General features: G+C 44.6%; 1 protein-coding gene across 2 annotated transcripts in view; it reads left to right on the top strand.

Moving 5' to 3' along the window:
* The window catches only part of mtg1 (mitochondrial ribosome-associated GTPase 1), a 32,739-nt gene extending 7,487 nt beyond the window's left edge, over positions 1-25,252 (top strand). The window contains exons 3-12 of one of the 2 annotated variants that reach the window (XR_014381343.1): positions 422-524; positions 801-887; positions 1,808-1,864; positions 19,119-19,209; positions 19,335-19,396; positions 19,493-19,589; positions 20,831-20,912; positions 21,141-21,253; positions 21,457-21,710; positions 24,713-25,252. Coding sequence is in view for 1 of the 2 variants with exons in the window: in XM_082964681.1 (XP_082820807.1) it covers positions 422-524; positions 801-887; positions 1,808-1,864; positions 19,119-19,209; positions 19,335-19,396; positions 19,493-19,589; positions 20,831-20,912; positions 21,141-21,253; positions 21,457-21,554 (790 nt within the window). In the remaining variant the exon portion in view is untranslated. Of the gene's footprint in view, positions 1-421; positions 525-800; positions 888-1,807; positions 1,865-19,118; positions 19,210-19,334; positions 19,397-19,492; positions 19,590-20,830; positions 20,913-21,140; positions 21,254-21,456; positions 23,191-24,712 lie in introns of those variants that run through there. The other variant, XM_082964681.1, reaches the window with a different exon arrangement.
* Positions 25,253-25,558: the final 306 nt, after the last annotated feature.

The raw sequence follows: 25,558 nt of genomic DNA, 5'->3' as shown, positions 1-25,558 counted from the left end.
AGCTGGGGACAGACCTTAATGTGTTGTCTCTGGGAAATTGGACATCATTGGCAAAAGTGGGCATGTATGTAATCCATACCCCCAGTAAGTCATGACGAACTCACGTAAGACTGACTTTATGACCAAAATGATCCTATTTACACTTTGTAGTCAATTTTGACACTATAATAAATGTTTATGGCTCATATTGATTCCACACAAGCAGTTTAAAACCAGAGAAGTTGGTTCTAAGAGCAAGTTGTGGCATACATCGCTTGCCCTACCTTGCCCCATCACCCTCTGATGGACTCACATCACCAACCACGGTTGCGGGATGAGTCGCCTTGTCTGAGACCTGAAGAATTTCATTAGCTCCCAAACGAATTACTTTAGCTCAGTGGGTTAACACGGACTTGCACAAGTTTCTTTAACAGTAGAACATCCCGTTCTCAGGTAGAAACCCTCTTTTCCAGGATAGTCTGGACGTCAGACCTCATCTTCTGGTGCTGAACAAGATGGACCTGGCTGACCTGTCTGCCAAGCATGTAGGCTACTGTAGCAGATCATTGTTTTGTTTCTGTAACCTGGAAGCTTTGTTCAGCTCTGTTTCTGTTGATGCATGACAATGTCTGGCATCCAGACTGGTTGTTTTTGTGTTTTTCCAGACAAACCCGTTTGAGTGTATATGGCCAATCGTGCAGTAGATTAATTGGAATGGCCTCTATATAATGAATTGAGACCAAGCGTCCAGTGCAGCGCTGTATGTAGTCCTGATGCAGACTTATGAGTCCTGATCCAGATCTGAATGTTTTGCTCTCCAGATGATTTTGAAACAGCTTGAAAGACATGGAGTGAAGAAGGTCCTGTTCACAGACTGCCTCAGACAGAGAGATGACAACGTCAAAAAGGTAAGAGAGACCGAGAGACGGAGAACAACATCAAAAAGGAGAGGGAGAGCCTGTGAGATCCTTAAAGGAAATATCCACCCAAAACCACAAATTCTTATAATTTACAGTGTTAAATATAACACTAATGTGTGAGAACAATATTTTTTGGTGAACAAATGTTTCATTTTGTTATAATAAGATTGGTAGCAACGTGAAAATTGTAGAAATCTTTTGCAGCTCTAGTCGACTACAAAACTCACAATGCTCTCTATGGGCTGGCTGGCTAGCTAGCAAGGTAGAGCAAGGTAGCTAGCTAGCAAATTTAACTACACACAATTAATACCAAAGTCAATATCAGTGACTTAGCTGTAAAATCGCCTAAACAAACTGCACTATCAATTTAGGAGTCATTTTCAGTTCAATGTGCCTCGCAGAGTGGAGTATGACATTCGCAACGGCCATGCAATGCACCCTGGACTGCAGAGGCAGACAAATAGAAGAAATGTGTGGACCCTCTATCAAATTACAAATTTCTCGAGGTAGGAATATCACAAAAATATGATCAAATAGCTCATTGCAGAGAAGACAAACTCGCGCGTTATGACATTGGCCAGAATTGAAATCTGACGTGTATAATAGACATTTTTGCGATCTAAAAGTTGTATTCCTATTAACTTCCAGTGTAGTGAGAGCAGTTTTATCATACCAGACGAGGTTCTGTCTGCTTTAACGGCAGTAGCTCAGATATACATGAAATGACCCCGGGAATCGATAGATCACTCAGAGATGCACAAAAACAATATAACATTCAAAATGGGTGAATCTTTCCTTTAAGAAAGGGTGACTTTGCAGTTTGGTTATAACTGTTCCACAGAAGACCGAGTTAGTAACATTGTGACAGCTCTCTCCTACTCTGTTAATCTTCCTTTCTGTTGTTGCAGCTGGTTCCCATGGTCACAGAATTAATCGAGAGCCAGCCACGCTTCCACCGAGAGGAGGTGAGGTCACGGCCTATAACTGATTGAGGAATGATTGATTGGTTTAGATTTTGTGTTTAGAAAAAAACAAATGTGTAGTATAGGGCTACGCTCAGTCCTAGACGATAACAAATGAGAGTTTTACAACCCTAAATTCCAGTTCATTTGGTTGTCAATTTGAAGCTATGTTTGTGTGTCTAGTCTCCTTTCCATCCTCCTGGAATGCTTAGGGGACCAGCCCTGAGCTCGTTTTTCAATTGTGTTGTCCCAGAAGGATCCATTCTTGGACACATCCTGTTCATTCTGTTTACCCTCGGTCGTGTCATCAGCCATAATGAAATCTCATTCCACTGCTATGCTGATTACACAGCTGTATCTGAAAACTTCCCCAAGTCCCTCTGCTCATCTTAACACCTGTCTTGAGGAGATAAGGGCATGGATGACGCAAAACTTCAACTCAGCAGCAAAACCATTCGCCTATAACCCACCACTCAAGCAAGAACATCCCCCTCTCATCCAATGTTTACAATCTGGGCATTAAGCTTGACTCCTCTCTAACCTTCGACAATCACATCAAACATCTGTGCAAAGCATCACTCTTATCACCTTAAGAACATTGCCAAACTCCGTCCCACCCTTACTCAGTCTGATGCAGAGAGGCTCTTCCATGCCTTTGTCGCCTCAAGGCTGGACTACTGCAATGCACTCTGCACTCTTCACGGACACTGTGGTGAAGAAGGCACGACAGTGACTCTTTAACCTCAGGAGGTTGAAAAAGTGTGGCCTATCCCAGAGTGCCCTCAGTGTTCTACAGGAGCACCATATAGAGCATACGTTTGGGCTGCATCACAGCTTGGTATGGAAACTCCACTGTCGCTGACCGCAAGGCACTACAGAGAGTGGTAAGCTCAGCTGAACGCACCATTGGGTGCACACTGCCTGCCATCCAGGACACCTACAATACCACGGCCTATTCTCCCAGCTTCCACCACTCAGACACGGGCAGTACAGGAGCATTATAGCTAAAACGAAGACTGGCCAATAGCTTCTACCTCTAGACCATCAGGCTGCTGAATAGCAACACTACCAGTCAAAAGTTTTAGACCACCTACTCATTCAAGGGTTTTTCTTTATTTTTACTATTTTCTACAATGTAGAATAATAGCGAAGACATCAAAACGATGCAATAACACATGGAATCGTGTAGAGATGGCACCGAAGAACATGGATGACGTTTTACATTCTCCCAACCAATTGTGCTATTTAAAAAAAAAAAAAAAGTTTTGTGTAACTTATTTTGTCAGATATCCTGCATTCACTCGACAGGCCCAGATCCACACTTTTTGCGTGAAGAAAAGACGCCGGAAAAGGGGAGGCAGATCGGGGATCCTTCTGAGAATCCGGAGGCAAGCGAGTAAACTCCCAATGCCTTACATTCTACTTGCTAACGTCAATCATTGGAAAATAAAATTGATGACCTACTATTAAGATTATCCTACCAACGGGACATTAAAAACTGTAACATCTAATGTTTCACCGAGACGTGGCTGAACGAAGATACAGACAATATAGAGCTAGCGGGATTTTCCATGCACCGGCAGAACAGAGACGGTACCTCTGGTAAGATGAGGGGGTGTGTCTTTGTCAATAACAGCTGGTGCTCGATGTCTAAAATTAATGAAGTCTCGAGGTATTTCTCACCTTAGAGTACCTTATGATAAACTGCAGACCACATTATCTACCAAGAGAGTTATCATCTGTATTATTCGTAGCCATCTATTTACCACCACAAAACGAAGCTGGCACAAAGACCGCTCTCAACAGAACTCTATATGGCCATAAGGAAAGAAGAAAATGCTCACCCAGAAGTGGCGCTCCTAGTGGCCGGGGACTTTAATGCAGCCAAACTTAAATCAGTTTTACCTCATTTTTACTAGCATGTCACATGCGTAACTAGCGGGAAAAAATTCCTAGACCACCTTTACTCCACACACAGAGATGCATACAAAGCTCTCCCCTGCCCTCCATTTGGCAAATCTGACCATAATTCTACCCTCCTAATTCCTGTTTACAAGCAACAACTAAAGCAGGAAGTAGCAGTGACTTGCTCATTACGGAAGTGGTCAGATGAGACAGATCTAACACTACATGACTGTTTTGCTTACACAGACTGGAATATGTTCCGGGATTCATCCAATGGCATTGAGGAATACACCACCTCAGTCATCGGCTTCATCAATAAGTGCATCAATGACGTCGTCCCCACAGTGACTGTACGTACATATCCCAGCCAGAAGCCATGTGTTACAGGCAATATCCGCATTGAGCTAAAGGCTAGATCTGCTGCTTTCAAAGAGCGGGAGACTAATCCGGAAGCTTATAAGAAATCCCGCTATGCCCTTAGACGAACCTTCAAACAAGCAAAGCATCATTACAGGATTAAGATTGAATCCTACTACACCGGCTCTGACGCTCGTCGGATGTAGCAAGGCTTGCAAACTATTACGGACTACAAAGGGAAACCCAGACGCGAGCTGCCCAGTGGCGCGAGCCAACCAGACGAGCTAAATGCCTTTTATGCTCACTTTGAGGCAAGCAACACTGATGCATGCACAAGAGCACCAGCTGTTCTGGATGACTGTGTAATAACGCTCTCGGTAGACGATGTGAACAAAACCTTTAAACAGGTCAACATTCACAAAGCCGCTGGGCCAGACGGATTACCAGGACGTGTACTCAAAGCATGCGCGGACCAACTGTCGAGTTTCTTCACTGACATTTTCAACCTTTCCCTGACCGAGTCTATAATACCTAAATGTTTCAAGCGACCACCATAGTCCCTGTGCCCAAGGAAGCGAAGGTAACCTGCCTAAATGATTACCGCCCCATGGCACTCACGTCGGTAGCCATTTAGTGCTATGAAAGGCTGGTCATGGCTCACATCAACAGCATCCTCCTGGACACCCTAGACCCACTCCAATTCGCATACCGCCCCAACAGATTCACAGATGACGCAATCTCAATCGCACTCCACACTGCCCTTTCTCACCTGGAAAAAAGGAACACCTACGTGAGAATGCTGTTCATTGACTACAGCTTAGCGTTCAACACCATTGTGCCCACGAAGCTCATCACTAAGCTAAGTACTCTGGGACTAAACACCTCCCGCTGCAATTGGATCCTGGACTTCCTGACGGGCTGCCCCCAGGTGGTAAGAGTAGGCAACAACACGTCTGCCACGCTGATCCTTAACACTGGGCCCCCTCAGGGGTATGTACTTAGTCCCCTCCTGTACTCCCTCTTCACCCACGACTGCGTGGCGAAACACGACTCCAACACCATCATTAAGTTTGCTGACGACACAACAGTGGTAGGCCTGATCACCGACAACGATGAGATGGCCTATAACGACCTCTCCCTCAATGTGAGCAAGACAAAGGAGCTGATCGTGGGCTACAGGAAAAGACGGGCCGAACAGGCCCCCATGAACATGACGGGGCTGTAGTGGAGCGGGTCGAGAGTTTCAATTTCCTTGGTGTCCACATCACCAATGAACTATCATGATCCAAACATACCAAGACAGTTGTGAAGAGGGCACGACAAAAACTTTTCCCCCAAAAGGAGACTGAAAAGATTTGGCATGGGTCCCCAGATCCTCAAAAAGTTCTACAGCTGCACCATCGAGAGCATCCTGACCGGTTTCATCACTGCCTGGTATGGCAACTGCTCGGCATCTGACCATAAGGCGCTACAGAGGGTAGTGCGAACTGCCCAGTACATCAAGCTTCCTGCCATCCAGGACCTATATAATAGGCAGTGTCAGAGAAAAGCCCCCCCCCCCCCAAAAAAAGCTCATCAACACAAAAAAAAGCTCCTCAACAGCTTCTACGCCCAAGCCGTTAGACTGCTGAACAATTCATAACAATCGCCATCGGACAATTTTACATTGACCCCCCCCCCCCTACTCCCTTTTGTACACTCGCTGTTTGTTTGTTACCTATGCATAGTCACTTCGCCCCCACCAACATGTACAGAATGCCTCAACTAGCCTGTACCCATGCACACTGACTCGGTACCGGTGCCCCCTGTATATAGCCTCGTTATTCTTATTGTGTTACTTTTTACTATTACTTTTTATTTTAGTCTACTTGGTCAATATTTTCTTCTTGAACTGCACTGTTGGTTAAGGGCTTGTAAGTAAGCATTTCACGGTAAAGTCTACACTTGTTGTATTCGGCGCATGTGGCAAATAAAGTTTGATTTGATGTAGTAACCCAAAAAGTGTTAAAATATATTTTATATCTGAGATTCCTCAAATATCCACCCTTTGCCTTGATGACAGCTTTGCACACTTTTGGCATTCTCTGTCAGCTTCACCTGGAATGCTTTTCCAACAGTCTTGAAGGAGTTCCCACATATGCTGAGCACTTGTTGGCTGCTCTTCCTTCACTCCGTGGTCCAACTGATCCCAAACCATCCCAATTTTGTTGAGGTTGGGTGATTGTGGAGGCCAGGTCATCTGATGCAGCACTCCATCACTCTCCTTCTTAGTCAAATAGTCCTTACACAGCCTAGAGTTGTGTTGGGTCATTGTCCTGTTGAAAAACAAATGATAGTCCCACTAAGCCCAAACCAGATGGGATGGCGTATCGCTGCAGAATGCTGTGGTAGCCATGCTGGTTAAGTGTGCCTTGAATTCGAAATAAATCACAGACCGTGTCACCAGCAAAGCACCCCCACACCAAAACACCACCACCTCCATGATTTACGGTGGGAAATACACATGCGGAGATCATCTGTTCACCCACACTACGTCTCGTAAAGACACGGCAGTTGCAACCTAAAATCTCCAATTTGGACTCCAGACCAAAGGACAAATTTCCACCGGTCTAATGTCCATTGCTCGTGTTTCTTGGCCCAAGCATTTCTCTTCTTCTTATCGGTGTCCTTTAGTAGTGGTTTCTTTGCAGCAATTTGACCATGAAGGCCTGATTCACACATTCTCCTCTGAACAATTGATGTTGAGATGTGTCTGTTACTTGAGCTCTGTGAAGCATTTATTTGAGCTGCAATTTATGAGGCTGGTAACTCCTAATGAACTTATCCTCTGCAGCAGAGGTAACTCTGGGTCTTCCTTTCCTCTGGCGGTCCTCATGAGAGCCAGTTTCATCATAGAGCTTGATGGTTTTTGCGACTGCACTTGAAGAAACTTTCGAAGTTCTTGAAATGTCCTGTATTGACTGACCTTCATGTCCTAAAGTAATGATGGACTGTCGTTTCTCTTTTGCTTATTTGAGCTGTTGCCATAATATGGACTGGGTCTTTTACCAAATAGGGCTATCTTCTGTATACCCCCCTACCTTGTCACAACACAACTGATTGGCTCAAACCATTAAGAAGGAAAGAAATTCCACAAATTAACCTTTAACAAGGCACACCTGTTAATTGAAATGCATTCCAGGTGACTACCTCGTGAAGCCGGTATAGAGAATGCCAAGAGTGCAAAGCTGTCATCAAGGCAAATGGTGGCTATTTAAAGAATCTCAAATATAAAATATACAACTTTTTTTTGGTTACTACATAATTCCATATGTGTTATTTCATAGTTTTAATGTCTTTACTATTATTCTACAATGTAGAAAATAGTAAAAATAAAGAAAAATCATTGAATGAGTAGGTGTTCTAAAACTTTTGACCAGTAGTGTACCTGCTCCCCCTGGTTGCTCCCCATTTGGACATTTCCCGCCCCTCAACAGACCTCTACCCGCAACCTAAGATCGAGCAATATATCCTGCTCCTCCAGGACCAAGCTTTGCTCCATGGGGAGGTCAGGCTTTTTGCTCGACCCAGTCAGGGGCGAAAATCCGATATCAACTTTGGGGGGGGACAATTACATGAAATTTTCTCAAGAGTAATTCCTGAGGGGGACACCAAAAGTAGTGCTGTAACACATAGCCTACATTGTAATATGGTAAATGTATATTGAGGAACCAAAGAAATAAGGTGTTTGCCGTACTCCTAACTACCGGTACCCAAAACTACACAACTACTCACAACAGCAATACCATTGCCTTTAACAAATCTTAGTTCAGTCACCAGTTTAAGTTGAGAGTGGGGGTATCCATGGCATTTTCCAATTATGTTCCTATTTTACAAGTTAAAAAAAATGGAGAACCTTTCATAATGTTGCCAAACAAAGACTCAACAAACTTACCTGAGACTCCCTGTCTCTGCCAGTCTGTCCCTGCATATCTGTCCCCAACTCTGCTGTCTGTGTGCCATCTGTTGCCTGCTCTGCCTAATGACATCATTGTGAAACATTTCCATTAGAATTTCATTTCTTTCTTATGAACATTTTATCAACTAGTCTTTGAGATATTAGGCTACTAGGGTTCTTACTTTGCGTTTTGGTGTACTGAAAAATACTCTGATGTCCGTCTTTTATTTTTCTGCCATTTTTCTACCTGGCTGGCTGGCTACACACACACACAGTGTGTAGGTTATTTACAGTAGGAGATGGGCTTCTATCATCTTATCTTTTATCATTCTATTTGGGCTTCGATCTAAAAGGTAGCTAGCAAATGTGAAACGGATTAAAATGACAAGAGTTGACAGCTGTATGAGTTCACCATTTACACAACATATGCTGCAACCTTTTGTAATTTTAATAGTTTCTTTCATATTGGCTGGCTTCCAACAATAGCTGAATTTGCAAAGCTAGCGAGCACCAATTCAGTTTCAGTGGTGTTTGCTATAATCTTTGCTACCCGGGTTAAATAAAATAAATAAATAAAAGTTCCCTTGCGACAATTTAGCTTTTGCAACGAGACCATTAAATATATTTAAGACAATGGTAGAAGAGAGTGTAGTTCTGTTCAGTTTGGACTTCAGTTTATCGCTAACCTTATCACAGGGACTTTGAAGCACTAACTTACATCATCTGCATGCTGATCTCGGAATAAATTGACGATAGCAAAGATTCCATCTTTGACGAGGCCACATAAATGGAATAGGTACTAGCTAGCTTAATAGTTAATATTTGCGCGCTAGCTCTGCATATTCAGCTATTGTGTGTGCGCGATTGACTGGATTAACCACACGTCAGTTACGTTCATTGAGTGCCTTTCAGACAGTGGCTACGACCCCTCTGTTACCTTGCCAGTGGATCAAACCATTGTGAGGAAAAGGGTGGGGGGGTCGCAATCTTTTGAAACTTAAAAACGCGCTATTAAGTGTCTATAATCAGCACAATTGCTTTCATTGCGTATTATTAATATTATTTAAATTACATAGTTATGTTTCAGTGATATATTGGGGGGGACAAATCATATTTTTCCCAGGGTGGGGGGGTCGTGTCCCCCCCGGGATTTCCGCCCCTGGACCCAGTGTTCATTTTTGTCTAGTGTTAGTCATTCTGACTTAAATATAATTAAGTGCTAGTCACATTTGTCATTTGACTAATGATTTAGTCTAGTTATTGTCAAAATGATAAACTGTGGGCCATTTTAGTCAGGTAAATGTCCTTTTGCTTTAGTCACATTTTAGTCGCATCACATTTGTATTGAGTCATTAACCTATAATAAACATTAATCACTGACTTGTGTGCTTGTGCACAAATAGCCTTGTCCTACCAATATATTTTTCTGCATAACATCCTTTTATCTTTCCAACAGAATAAATCAAATCAAAATCAAATCAAATTTATTTATATAGCCCTTCGTATATCAGCTGAAATCTCAAAGTGCTGTACAGAAACCCAGCCTAAAACCCCAAACAGCAAGCAATGCATGTGAAAGAAGCACGGTGGCTAGGAAAAACTCCCTAGGAAAAACTCCCTAGAAAGGTCAAAAACCTAGGAAGAAACCTAGAGAGGAACCAGGCTATGAGGGGTGGCCAGTCCTCTTCTGGCTGTGCCGGGTGGATATTATAACAGAACATGGTCAAGATGTTAAAATGTTCATAAATGACCAGCATGGTCAAATAATAATAATCATAGTAGTTGTCGAGGGTGCAACAAGCACGTCCGGTGAACAGGTCAGGGTTCCGTAGCCGCAGGCAGAACAGTGGGAAGTGGAGCAGCAGCATGGCCAGGTGGACTGGGGACAGCAAGGAGTCATCATGCCAGGTAGTCCCGAGGCATGGTCCTAGGGCTCAGGTCCTCCGAGAGAAAGAAAGAGAGAGAAAGAGAGAGAGAGAGAATTAGAGAGAGCATATTTCAATTCACACAGGACACCGGATAAGACAAGAGAATACTCCAGATGTAACAGACTGACCCTAGCCCCCCGACACATAAACTACTGCAGCATAAATACTGGAGGCTGAGACAGGAGGGATCAGAAGACACTGTGGCCCCATCCGATGATACCCCCGGACAGGGCCAAACAGGCAGGATATAACCCCACCCACTTTGCCAAAGCACAGCCCCCACACCACTAGAGGGATGTCTACAACCACCAACTTAGCGTCCGAAGACAAGGCCGAAATATGACAGATGTGTAAGAAACAATTATCTGGCCATGTAAATTCCTATTAATCCTACATAGAAATTGCACATTACATACAAAAGAGACACACACATGCGCAGAAAGAGAGTAGCACAATCATCAGATGGTCCCGCAAAGTATTAGCAAAGTAGTATGGGTTTCACCTCCATCACTTGGTCGCGTCATTTCCATTGTTATGAATGTTCCAAAATGTTGCCCGAGTTTGTTAGCTATAGCTAGCTAATGAGGTAACATTACTGAACAAGGTGTAGTCTAAACAAATGTCTAATGGTCCAGTCCACAAGTATCCTAGTTTTAGGATGGCCCAGGATATGCTTTATGAATGTAAAATGTGGCTCGCCAATGCACGATAGAAAGAAAAAACCTAGTGCCGTTATTATGAGTCGTATCTTTTGAATGGTAATGGCTAGAATCTATACTCACGGGAAATGAAAACATAGCTAGACTGTTCTTTTACTATTAAACTTAATGCTGCTATTGTTTTTAATTTTGTAAAGCAGCTTGTGTTTCTTAACTAGGCAAAGGGTAGCTAACCAGAAGTGTCGTGTATTTGGCATCATTAACCTGTTTGGGCTAGGGGGCAGTATTGAGAATTTTGGAAAAAATATGTGCCCATTTTTAACTGCCTCCTACACCAACTCAGAAGCTAGAATATGCATATTATTGTTCAGGTTTGGATAGAAAACACCCTAAAGTTTCTAAAACTGTTTGAATGGTGTCTGTGAGTATAACAGAACTCCTATGGCAGGCAAAAACCTGACAAGGTTTCATGCAGGAAGTGGCCTGTCTGACAAGGAGTCGTGCGTCTTGCATCTGTTTATTGAAGAGTAAGGATCTTAGCTGTAACGTGACAATTCCCAGGGCTCCAATAGGCTCTCAGAACCCGGGAAAAACCTGAACGATGACAAGGCAGCCTCTGGCTGAAACAGATTATCGCCTTATCCAAGTGGCCGATCAGAGGACCATTGAATGAGGCACGTGCACGATTCGCCCCCGTGGAGAAATTTCATTCGGCTGTTTAGCTTATTGCAGATTCCCGGTCGGAATATTATCGCTTTTCTACGAGATAAATGGCATAAAAATTGGTTTTAAACAGCGGTTGACATGCTTCGAAGTACGGTAATGGAATATTTAGACATTTTTTGTCACGCCATGCGCCATGCGCACGACCGTTATTTACCATTCGTATAGTGTCTAGAACGCACGAACAAAACAGAGGATATTTGGATATAACGATGGATTATTTGGGACCAAACCTACATTTGTTATTGAAGTAGAAGTCCTGGGAGTGCATTCTGACGAAGAACAGGAAAGGTAAGAACATTTTTCTTATAGGAAATAGGATTTTGGTGAAGGCTAATCTTGCCGGGTGTCTAAATAGCTAGCCGTGATGGCTGGGCTATGTACTTAGAATATTGCAAAATGTGCTTCATCCGAAAAGCTATTTTAAAATCGGACATATCGAGTGCATAGAGGAGTAATGTATCTATAATTCTTAAAATAATTGTTATGCTTTTTGTGAACGTTTATCGTGAGTAATTTAGCAAACTGTTAGTAAATTCCCCGGAAGTTTGCGGGGGGTATGCTTTTTCTGAACGTCACATGCTAATGTAAAAAGCTGTTTTTTGATATAAATATGAACTTGATTGAACAGACATGCATGTATTGTATAACATAATGTCCTAGGTGTGTCATCTGATGAAGATCATAAAAGGTTAGTGCTGCATTTAGCTGTGGTTTGGGTTTTTGTGACATTATATGCTAGCTTGAAAAATGGGTGTCTGATTATTTCTGGCTGGGCACTCTCCTGACATAATCTAATGTTTTGCTTTCGTTGTAAAGCCTTTTTGAAATCGGACAGTGTGGTTAGATTAAGCAGAGTCTTGTCTTTAAATAGCTGTAAAATAGTCATATGTTTGAGAAATTGAAGTAATAGTATTTCAAACGATTCAAAAATCGCGCCACTGAATTAAGGTGGCTGTTACGTAGGTGGGACGAATTCGTCCCGCCTTGCCCATAGAGGTTAAAGGTGAAGACTTATTTTATCAAATCAATTCTCTGTAATTATTATTACGTGATTAAACTAATCATGTCAATTTAATTAACTAGGAAGTTGGGGCACCACAGAAAATCTTCAGATTACAAAGTTATACTTTTCCGAATGTAACTCTTCAGATATTTTAATATCTGATCAATTAGTCTTCTATTAATGAAAGTCTCAGTCTCAGTCAGTCTCATCTGAACATCATAAATTGTTGGTTATCTGCACAAACCCAGCCTTTACTATAAATCATCCATACACCAATTGACTTAATAATTTATTTACTAACTAAATAATCACAGAAATGCATAAACAAACAGTAGATATTGGTTACTAACAATGATAGGGAAGATTCCCTAGTGGGCTAAACCGATATGACGGCTTAGTGGACAAAGGGAAGGGGGTGTGGACTGAGAAAGAGCGGGAAAGACCAAATGGATTCATTACACAGTCTATAATTATATACTATGAAATGCTAATCCTTCGCACATGAACGGCTGCTCATTCGAGAATAATTGCAAGTACATATTTACGGTGTATGTCATTGTTGTCTTCTCTGTTGGAATCCGGTCTGTCTGCTGGAGAGTTCATCCGAGTCTCTGTCTCTTTCTTTTCCCTGAAGATCCAAGTCTTTCAAGGTTAGAATGGATACTTCAGAGTACCATTCAGAAATGTTCTCATAGAATAGATGTTTCGGCGGTTGTCGGTATTCGCATCCCAGGTTTACATAATTTCTAGCTGCAGACTAGTAATTAGTATCTAAGATTTGCTCTTATTCTGTAGGGATCGATAGTCTCAGAGTTTAACCATTTCCAGCTGTGTAGCCAATGCTCCACGTGGTTTGGTTTTCTAGTGTTGGTACGCAAACCTGTGCCACCTCAGCTTACACGAGGTATGCGTGGTCTGAAGAGGATTTCCTCTGGAGGGGGTTTGATTCGTAACAATAGAAAAGGCGGTTCCATGACGCCAGGTCATGTCTGTGCTCATGGGGGCGTGGCCGGTGACTAGTTAAACTTTACAAAAATAAAATTCTCTCAAAATTGAAGGTTAACATCACATTACATCAGTTCGCAAATAGTTTAATCTTTACTCGTTCATTTTATACAAGAATTAGATGCAAACCCCATAATTGAGAAATGTACACATTCAGAGATATAGTTGTGTGTTTCCTGTCCTTCATGAGGTCACAAAATGAAACACACTCAACATAACTGTCCCTTAAGTGTCCACGGACCATTCCTACACTCTCAAAGGTGGACATATTGTTTAAAACTCCCATTTTGGGGATTTAGGAGTTTGGCCAAGTGAAATCCCTTGTTCACTCTGTGGTCTCTCTCTCTGCATGAAAAGGGGTAGAGAGTCTCCGCCAGGAATTTACGACCTGAGATAACAGAACCTGGGTGTAGGAGAGAGTGAGAGAGGGGGAAGCCACGATCTACACCCACCCAGAAAGGGCCACGTCATGACAGAAGGCTAGTGGTGACTGGTTAGCTACGGGGAGAGACGCCTGTGCAATGTGTGTAATCGATTACATTTTTTTTTTAAAGAAAGTATTATTTACCTCATCTGAAATCCACAACAGAAGCTAGCCAGAGGTTAGCCATTTTCACTGGCTAACGTTGGAGTTCAGCTAGCCACGGTTGGCTGTCCTCAGCTATCCATTAGCTCGAAAAGCTATCGCCAGTTTTTGTACAGAGCGACTCAGACCAGAGCATACCGGACCTATTCTCTCTCCTTTCCCCGATTTCTACCGCAGGCTCTGGACATTTACACCTGGATCTTGCCGCTAACTAGCTGCTACCTGAGTGACTATTGGCAACGTCGGTCCCGGAATTAACACACATTATTCCGGAGCTAGCCAGCTGAAGAGTTCCGTCAGCCACTCGTGGGCTTTTCCTGAGCTAGCCAGCTGAAGTGTCTCCTGGGCTACAATCACCTATCCTGACCCATTTTACTGCCGATGCGGAGCCCCATCGGGCCTTCACGACTGGACCACCGACGTTATCTGCCCGAGGGAGTTATCCAACTGGCCCCTCCGTCGCGACATAACCTGATCGCCCATCTGCGGCCGGCTAATCGTTAGCTGTCTTATCGGCTGCGATCTGAATAGGTCTATCGGACACTTTTCTTGGGCCACTATAACTAACTATTTTGCCAACTTGGACAGGTCCCCCCTTCCACACGGAACCCCACTAACCCACAGACGGAAACGCACGAGGTGGCTAAAAACAGACCTCCCTCCATCTTCCACCAGCTTGCTACCTATGGCCCGGCTAGCTGTCTGAATCTCACTGGACCCTTTGATCACTCGGCTAAGCATGCCTCTCCTTAATGTCAATATGCAATGTCCATTGCTGTTCTGGTTAGTGTTTATTGGCTTATTTCACTGTAGAGCCTCTAGCCCTGCTCATTATACCTTATCCAACCTCTCAGTTCCTCCACCCACACATGCTATGACATCTTCTGGTTTCAATGATATTTCTAGAGACAATATCTCTCTCATAATCACTAAATGCCAAGGTTTACCTCCTCTGTATTCACAGCCCACCATACCTTTGTCTGTACATTATACCTTGAAGCTATTTTATCGCCCCCAGAAACCTGCTCCTTTTTCTCTCTATTCTGGACGTCACAGACGACCAATTCTTATAGCTTTTAGCCGTACCCTCATACTTATTCTTCTCTGCTCCTCTGGGGATGTAGAGGTGAATCCAGGCCCTGCAGTGCCTGGCTCCACTCCTACTCCCCAGGCGCTCTCTTTTGATGACTTCTGTAACCGTAATAACCTTGGTTCATGCATGTTAACATTAGAAGCCTCCTCCCTAAGTTTGTTTTATTCACTGCTTTAGCACACTCTGCCAACCCGGATGTCCTAGCTGTGTCTGAATCTTGGCTTAGGAAGTCCACCAAAAACTCTGAAATCTTCATCCCTAACTACAACGTTTTCAGACAAGATAGAACGACCAAAGGGGGCGGTGTTGCAATCTACTGCAGAGAGAGCCTGCAGAGTTCTGTCCTGCTATCCAGGTCTGTACCCAAACAATTTGAACTTCTACTTTTAAAAATCCACCTCTCCAAAAACAAGTCTCTCACCGTTGCCGCCTGCTATAGACCCCCCTCGGCCCCTAGCTGTGCTCTGGACACCATATGTGAACTGATTGCCCCCCATCTATCTTCAGAGCTCGTGCTACTAGGTGACCTAAACTGGGACATGCTTAACACCCCAGCCATCCTACAATCCAAGCTTGATGCCCTCAATCTCACACAAATTATTAATGAACCCACCAGGTACAACCCCAAAGCCGCAAACACTGGCACCCTCATAGATATCATCCTAACCAACGTGCCCTCTAATTACACCTCTGCTGTTTTCAACCAAGATCTCAGCGATCACTGCCTCATTGCCTGCACCCGTAATGGGTCAGCGGTCAAACGACCTCCACTCATCACTGTCAAACGCTCCCTGAAACATTTCAACGAGCAAGCCTTTCTAATCGACCTGGCCCTGGTATCCTGGAAGGATATTGACCTCATCCCGTCAGTAGAGGATGCCTGGTTATTTTTTTTAAATGCCTTCCTCACCATCTTAAATAAGCATGCCCCTTTCAAGAAATTTAGAACCAGGAACAGATATAGCCCTTGGTTCTCCCCAGACCTGACTGCCCTTAATCAACACAAAAATATCCTGTGGCGTTCTGCATTAGCATCGAACTGCCCCCGCGATATGCAACTTTTCAGGGAAGTTAGAAACCAATACACACAGGCAGTTAGAAACGCCAAGGCTAGCTTTTTCAAACTGAAATTTGCTTCCTGTAACTCCAACTCTAAAAAGTTCTGGGACATTGTAAAGTCCATGGAGAATAAGAACACCTCCTCCCAACTGCCCACTGCACTGAGGATAGGAAACTCTGTCACCACCGATAAGCCCACTATAATTGAGAATTTCAATAAGCATTTTTCTACGGCTGGCCATGCTTTCCACCTAATTACCCCTACTGCATTCAACAGCACTGCACGCCCCACAGCTACTCGCCCAAGCCTCCCCATTTCTCCTTCTCCCAAATCCATTCAGCTGATGTTCTGAAAGAGCTGCAAAATCTGGACCCCTACAAATCAGCTGGGCTTGACAATCTGGACCCTTTCTTTCTAAAATTATCTGCCGAAATTATTGCAACCCCTATTACTAGCCTGTTCAACCTCTCTTTCGTGTCGTCTGAGATTCCCATAGATTGGAAAGCAGCTGCTGTCATCCCCCTCTTCAAAGGAGGTGACACTCTTGACCCAAATTGCTACAGACCTATATCCATCCTACCCTGCCTTTCTAAGGTCTTCGAAAGCCAAGTCAACAAACAGATTACCGACCATTTCGAATCTCACCGCACCCTCTCCGCTATGCAATCTGGTTTCAGAGCTGGTCATGGATGCACCTCAGCCACGCTCAAGGTCCTAAACGACATCGTAACCGCCATCGATAAGAAACAATACTGTGCTGCCGTATTCATTGACCTGGCCAAAGCTTTTGACTCTGTTAATCACCACATCCTCATCGGCAGACTCAGTAAGTAGCCTTGGTTTCTCAAACGATTGCGTCGCCTGGTTGACCAACTACTTCTCTGACAGAGTTCAGTGTGTCAAATCGGGAGGGCCTGCTGTCCGGACCTCTGGCAGTCTCTATGGGGGTACCACAGGGTTCAATTCTTGGGCCAACTCTTTTCTCTGTATACATCAATGATGTCGCTCTTGCTGCTGGTGAATCTCTGATCCACCTCTACGCAGATGACACCATTCTGTATACTTCTGGCCCTTCTTTGGACACTGTGTTAACAACCCTCCAGACGAGCTTCAATGCCATTCAACTCTCCTTCCGTGCTCTCCAATTGCTCCTAAACACAAGTAAAACTAAATGCATGCTCTTCAATCGATCGCTGCCTGCACCTGCCCGCCTGTCCAGCATCACTTCTCTGGACGGTTCTAACTTAGAATTTGTGGACAACTACAAATACCTAGGTGTCTGGTTAGACTGTAAACTCTCCTTCCAGACTCACATCAATCATCTCCAATCCAAAGTTAAATCTAGAATTGGCTTCCTATTTCGCAACAAAGCATCCTTCACTCATGCTGCCAAACATACCCTCGTAAAACTGACCATCCTACCAATCCTCGACTTCGGCGATGTCATTTACAAAATAGCCTCCAATACCCTACTCAACAAGCTGGATGCAGTCTATCACAGTGCCATCCGTTTTGTCACCAAAGCCCCATATACTACCCACCACTGCGACCTGTACGCTCTCGTTGGCTGGCCTTCGCTACATAATCATCGCCAAACACATTGGCTCCAGGTCATCTACAAGACCCTGCTAGGTAAAGTCCCCCCTTATCTCCGCTCACTGGTCACCATAGCAGCACCCACCTGTAGCACGCGCTCCAGCAGGTATATCTCTCTGGTCACCCCTAAAGCCAACTCCTCCTTTGGTCGTCTCTCCTTCCAGTTCTCTGCTGCCAATGACTGGAACGAACTACAAAAATCTCAAACTGGAAACACTTATCTCCCTCACTAGCTTTAAGCACCAGCTATCAGATCACTGCACCTGTACATAGCCCATCTATAATTTAGCCCAAACTACTACCTCTTCCCCTACTGTATTTATTTATTTTATTTATTTTGCTCCTTTGCACCATATTATTTATATTTTAACTTTGAACTTTCTTCAAACTACAAATCTACCATTCCAGTGTTTTACTTGCTATACTTTATTTACTTTGCCACCATGGCCTTTTTTGCCTTTACCTCCCTTATCTCACATCATTTGCTCACATTGTATATAGTCTTATTTTTTGCTACTGCATCATTGATTGTATGTCGTTTTACTCCATGTGTAACTCTGTGTTTTTGTATGTTGTCGAACTGCTTTGCTTTATCTTGGCCAGGTCGCAATTGTAAATGAGAACTTGTTCTCAACTTGCCTACCTGGTTAAATAAAGGTGAAAGAAATAAATAAATAAATAAATCTAATCGGCGGCAGAGCCGGAGTGGAGCCTATCGTCCCACACTCATCGCTTGCTCCCCTGCAGCTCACCAGCTGATGTAGGCTAGGCTGTGTGTGCTGGGTGTGGCGCGTCCTTCCCACTGCTGAACAGAACTTTGCATTTGTGCTGGTAATTTTACTTGTCCTCATAACTGGAAAGCTTTCAATCTCTCCAACTCTTGTCCAGTCCACTTAGTTGTCAGAGTTTAGTCACATAGATAATTCCGTCTCAATTTAGTGAACTGAAATGGAAAAATCATTTTTATTTAGTGTTAGTTTTTTCTGGGTCTATTTAGTCAGTTATAGTCTCGTCAATTTGCCACTGAAAAATAGGTGTTTGACGATTATTTTTGTCACCATTTTTATTGACGAAATTAACACTGGCTCGACCGCCCCCCACCTCTGGAATGTACTCACGGCACCACAGACTCTGGGCTCCTTTAAAACTGGCCTAAAAACAACCCTCTTTAGAAAAGCCTTCTCTTAGTTATAGCTGTGTTCCTTGGTGTCTTTGTCCTTGTAGCATCAGCTGTGTTCTTTCAGTTGCCCTGTCTAGTTGTGTCCTTATTTCGTCTGTCTGTATTATTTTGTCTGTCTGTATGGTGAATAGAGGGGGTAAACAACGCTCTTTTATGTGGTCTGAATGTGGTTACGGCCATATTATGTGGTCATGTTATGACGTGTGTATATTCAATGTTCAGAACACCAACTTCTGTCTGATGGTGATTGGGGTGCCCAACGTTGGAAAGTCATCACTCATCAATGCTCTGAGGAGAACCAACCTCAAGAAAGGTACAACTTAACGTTACAATGAGATATGGGATTAGGAGAATTCCTTGTGGTCTGGATAGTTTTTTCATGTGCATTTCATTGAACCCTTGTTGAGGTAATGATGATCCACCTTTTTCTACCTTTAGGTCGGGGGTCAAAAGTAGGAGGGGAACCAGGCATTACCAAAGCAGTGTTGACTAGAATACAGGTGAGTGATGGTTTCACCTGTCTGCGTTCCTGTCACTTGTCTGTTTTTGTGTATATTCAGTACTTACTCAATGTGTTTCTGTGTTCCTCTTGTGAGGTGTGTGAGAGACCCATCATCCATCTTCTAGATACGCCTGGTGTCCTTCCTCCGAAGATACAGAGTCTGGAGACAGGCATGAAGCTAGCCCTATGTGGTGAGTACAGACTAGGTCTGGCCAATGATGTATAGCCTCTTTCCATGACATAGACTGACCAGGTGAAAGCATGATCCCTTATTGATGTCAGTTGTTAAATACACTTCAATCAGTGTAGGTGAAAGGGAATAGGTGCGTTAAAGAAGGATTTTTAAGCCTTGAGATAATTGAGACATGAATTGTGTATGTGTGACATTCAGAAGGTGAATGGGCAAGACAAAAGATTTAAGTGCCTTTGAACGGGGTATGGTAGTAGTTGCCAGGCGCACCAATTTGAGTGTGTCAAGAACTGCAATGCTGCTGGGTTTTCATGCCCAACATTTTCCTGTGTGTATCAAGAATGGTCCACCACCCAAAGGACATCTAGCCAACTTGACACAACTGTGGGAGGCATTGGAGTCAACTTGGGCTAGCATCCCTGTGGAACACTTTTGACACCTTGTAGAGTCCATGTCCTGACAAATTGAGGCTGTTCTGAGGGCAAAAGGGGCTGCAACGCAATATTAGGAAGGTGTTCTATTACATATATGGTTCTGGACCCACCTGGTCTCTGTATTCCAGGGTACTACAGTGCCACCTAGTGGAATCTAATATATTGTTTTATTTATTTATTTTCTCCCCAATTTCGTGGTATCCAATTGTCTCATCGCTGCAACTCCTGTACGGACTCGGGAGAGGCGACGGTTGAGAGCCATGCGTCCTCAAACACAACCCAACCAAGCCGCACTGCTTCTTGACACAATGCCCACTTAACCAGGAAGCCGCACCAATGTGTTGGAGGAAACACCATACACCTGGCGATCGTGTCAGCGTGCACTGCGCCCGCCCTGCCACAGGAGTCGCTAGTGCACAATGGGACAAGGACATCCCTGCCGGTTAAACCCTCCCCTAACCCGGACGACGCTGGGCCAATTGTGCGCCGCCCCATGGGTCTCCGGGTCGCGGGCCGGCTGCGACAGAGCCTGGACTCAAACCCAGAATATCTCGCGGCACAGCTAGCACTGCACCACTCGGGAGGCCAGTGGAATCTAATATAACAACAGCCAAGCTCTGATGGGCCTCTCACACTGTATGGATAAATATGAACTTTCCAGTGCTCTCAATCATATAACAATCGAAGCATGTGTGAATTATATGGCAGCCCTTTGACACAGTGACTCCACATCAAGCCATGTGATTGTCAGCAGGACATGCAGTATGGCCGTTATAATGATGACTCCCTCCTCTGCTGTTACTGTCAGGAACCATCCTGGACCATCTAGTAGGAGAAGACATCATGGCAGACTACCTACTGTTCTCTCTCAATAGACTGGAGAAGTACAGGTACAGGCAGATTTCCTGCCTCTATAACATAACATGGCCAGTCCTCACTGGCCATTTTTATAATTTTATACCATTGTTTGCGCAAAGCACTGATTGCAATATTGTATATTGCAGCAACATTGAATCCATTGAGTTACTCAAAAGTGATTTGAATGTCGCTGAATGTAACCTTGAGAGTTGAGTGTTTCTTTGTGTCTAGTTACATGAAGTGTGTGTGTCTGTGTGTAGTTACGTGGAGAGGTATGATCTCAGGGAGCCTAGTGATGACATCCAGCAGGTGTTGAAACATATCGCTGTCAAACTGGGAAAGACTCAACGAGTTAAAGCCATCACTGGAGTGGGTAAGAGAAAACCATATCATACTAAATATATAGTAAAACTGTGTATTTACATATAACAATTTACATAGTAATTGCAGAGTAATAGTTCAGTTCTTACAACTATTACAGGGTCACGTTTTAGCATCAAGACAAATCTTTATACTTGCCTTATTAAAGGCTTTTGTTAGCTATTGGTGTATGTGCCTAATCTCTGTGTTCCCTAGGTAACATCACCCTCACAGTGCCTAACTACACAGCAGCAGCCTATGATTTCATCAGAGCGTTCAGGAAGGGAGAGCTGGGACAGGTCATGCTGGACTGACCACTACCACACCACAGACTGACTACAACACAGACCACTACTACAACACAGATGATTGGTCTGGCAGACACACACCGTACTCACAGACTCAGGAGTCTGGTCTCTCACCATAGAAATCTACCTGACAGAGACCTTGTTGGAAACTCAAGAGTGCAGGTATCCTCTCTACAGTAGACTGGTTTATAGTCTCTGCTTTCTAGTCTCTGCTCTCTAGTCTCACCCAACACAGAGCAGCTGATCAGTAAGAATGCCGTCACTGTTGTTTGTACATAATCTGTTTATGTACCTGTTAGTGTAAATGCACACAATCATAATAAAATGTATTTTATGTACAGTATCTTGATTGCACAACAGTTTTAAATGGGATTGTACAGTAACGGGCGAGGGGAAAGTGCTTTGGGAAGGGAGTAGCGGGTTAGGGATAGGGGGTTGATTTGGGATTGAGTGTGGCAGTTTGTAGTGTTCGATTCTTGGATGGGGTCAATTACATTTCAATTCAGTTGACTCATTGCTTTTGTCATGAACATTTTAGAAATAATTGTGTAGCTAGCAGTCGTCACTCATTCATAGGAACAGTACAACTATTGCTGACACAGTCATGGAAAGTCAGTGTCTAAGAACTTAGATGTGTTAATTAGCCTGCAGGGGCATTGTCATAAATGTTTACCTATAAAAGCCACATATTTAAGTGAATACAGTTCACAATGTATGCTAGCGATCCATTTGATATATAACTCTGTCTGCATATGAAAATATAGCTTCTTAGGTGTATGAGAGAGATTCGTAGTTAGTGAAAGTAACTGCAATGAAAATCCCATTTTTAAAAGCTCATTCTGTAAACTCTAAATAATGATGTTGACTCACCAAAAACCCCACTTCAAACTTGTATCTGAAACAGACCGTTTCAAAAATGCTTGCTATTTCCTGATATTATGTGACCTCACATACTTTGGCAAGATGTCTGTTTGGCTCATTGGCTGAGCTGGAAAATCAGATGTTTACTTGTAATATTTTTAATAACCAGTATACGCCCGCACCATTCTGTTTGTGAACAGGACAAACAGGGGTACACAGAAAAGCTGCTTTTTAACATACTTTAATACCTATTTCACTCGTATTGTAATTCATTATTAGGTCATATTTCATTAAAATCTGGAACACTGGACAGCTACTGAGACTAAGTGAGAGATTTGTCTCACAAATCATGTGATGCTGACTTGTCAATGCTCCTTTTTACCAATACATTTTAGTTCCCACCAATGTCTGGCCATCCTGACTTCTGTCTCGATGCTAAAATAGCTTTGCCTCCCCAGGGCAGGATAGCAGACCTGTAGAATGAGCCACAAGGCCCCTCTTGTCACATCTACTCCAGCTCCTCCCCTCTGGCGTTCCATGTCGCCGGTAGACTAACCACCGGTCCATCATTATGCACACCTGGCATCAATCATTCCGCGCACCTGCACGTCATCATGAGGCACACCTGGACTCCATTACCTCACTTATTACCTCCCCTTTATCTGGCACTCCCTTAGGTTCCTTCCCCAGTCAGTATTGTTTCTGTGTTTATGCTAAGACGCTACTGTTCTGTTGTCTCGTTCGATGTTTGTGTTTTATTAAACGTTTTACCTGCACCTGCTTCTCGACTCACAGCGTGTTTGTTACAGAATACTGACTCAAACAATGGAAGCAGCAGGAGAACAAAATATCTCTGACGGTTGACGAGCAGGGATACCTTCTACGTCAACACCAGGACCAGCTGGCACAACTGGGGACGGCTATGGGAGAGGTTCTTCGCAGTGGGCAACGTTTCAAACATACCTGGGAGGCGTTGCCGTCAACTAGCGGAGGATACTCTTCAACCAGTCGAGCCAGCACAACAGCACATTCAGCAACCCGCTCAGGTCAGCGATGCCCGTTTGTCCCTCCTGGATAAATATGATGGCACCCCATCTAAATGCCGTGGCTTCCTACTTCAGTGCTCCCTGTATACGCACTAGAGGGGAGCTCCCACCACCGAGAGGTCCAAGGTTACCACGGTTATTCCTTTGACTGGGCGGGTGTTAGTGGGCCATGGCCATCTGGGAGAGAGGAGAGGAGGAGCTAGATTCATATGAGGGGTTCATGACTCTGTTTAAATGCATCTTCGATCATCCCCCAGATGGCAGAGAGGTGGGTGAGCGTCTACTCCAATTACGGCAGGGGGTCCAGACTGCTGCATAGTACACGCTCACCTTCCGGACAGTAGCAGCATCCAGCGGCTGGAACGAGCCGGCGCTTCGTTCGCTATTCAGAAGAGGTCTGCGCGAGGAGGTCCAGATGGAACTGGCCTGTCGAGACGACAAGCTCTCCTTGCACGCACTCATTGCAATGGCCATCCGTCAGGGTAACCTACTTCGGGAGCGTTGGTACTCTCATCTCTTTCCTTAAGGGTGGTCCCCGTAGGTTGGTGTGGAGCCCAGCAGCCGACGAGGCCTTCTGTCTACTCAAGGGACGTTTCACCTCCGCCCCATTGCTCAAACACCCAGATCCCACGATATCCTTTGTGGTGGTGGACGCTTCAGAGTTGGGCATTCTGGGTGTAGTTCTGTCTCAACGAGATGGTAATCCTCCGACCGTGGCCCCCAATTCACATCACCGGGTATGGAGAAGCTCGGGGTCACGGTCAGCCTCCGGGTACTGGCCTCAGTCCAACGGCAGGTGAAGAGGATGAACCAGGAGCTGGAATGGTTCCTAAGGAGTCACTGTCAGAACCGGCAAGGAGAGTGAGCTCGATTCCTTCCATGGGCAGAGTACACCCAGAACTCGCTACGTCACGCCTCCACTGGGTTTGACTCCCTACCAGTGTGTTCTGGGTTTTCAGCCGGCCCTGGCTCCGTGGCCCCGGGTTAGACCGAATCTCCTGCGGTTGATCTCCAGCTCGCCGTCCACCATCAAAAGGAGCAGACCGACTGCCACCTCAGTGCGACCCCTGTGTTCCACCCTGGGGATCGTGTCTGGCTTTCTACCAGGAACCTTCCACTCTGCCTGCCCTGCAGGAAACCGAGCCCCCGGTTTGTGAGGCCGTTCAAGGTCCTCCGGAGCGTCAACGAGGTGACGTATAGATTACAGCTTCCCAGTGACTACCATATCTCACCTTCTTTTCATGTCTCCCTTCTCAGGGCGGTGGTTCCTGGTCCCTTAGCTGATGCTGTCCCCCATGACACCCCCCCCCCCCCCCCCCCCCCCCCCCGGCCTAGGCCATCAGATCCCGACTGGACTTCTGACGTCGTGGGGGTCGGCTCCAGGACTGGGAGGTGTATTGCCCAGAGGAGCGGTGTTGGGTTCCGGTGGAGGACATTCTGGATCCCAACATCATCCGTGATTTCCACCTTCACAGCCTGGACCGGCCCGCTCCTCGTCCTCGGGTTTGTCCCTCTGGTTGGCGTCGTCCTGCAGCTGGAGCTGCGCATCAGAGGGGCGGTACTGTCACGTCTGCTCCTCCCCTCGCCGGTATACTAACCACCGGTCCTAGGATCCATCATTACGCACACCTGCACGTCATCATGAGGCACACCTGGACTCCATTACCTGCCCTATATCTGGCACTCCCTTAGGTTCCTTCCCCAGTCAGTATTGATCCTGTGTTTATGCATAGACCCTACTGTTATGTTGTCTCATTCCATGTTCGTTGTTTTATTAAACGTTTCACCTGCACCTGCTTCTCGACTCACAGCGTCTTTGTTACACCTCTACATGTATGCTGATTATTTAGCCTTATTAATCCATAAATAGTATAACTAATTTACTCATCTACAATATATTGTCTAAGACATAAACATATCTGAGGAATATCGTGTCGAAGATGATGACGAGTAAATGTTGGTTCTGATTGGATCAAATCAAAGTTTATTTGTCACGTGCGCCGAATACAACAGGTGTAGACATTACAGTGAAATGCTTACTTACAGGCTCTAACCAATAGTGCAAAAAAGGTATTAGGTGAACAATAGGTAATTAAGAAATAA

This window comes from Salmo salar, chromosome 18, assembly GCF_965601325.2.
Source record: "Salmo salar chromosome 18, fSalSal1, whole genome shotgun sequence".
NCBI classification, from domain to species: domain Eukaryota; kingdom Metazoa; phylum Chordata; class Actinopteri; order Salmoniformes; family Salmonidae; genus Salmo; species Salmo salar.
The sequence above is the reverse complement of the archived record's forward strand: the minus strand, read 5'-3'. Positions and strand labels throughout refer to the sequence as shown.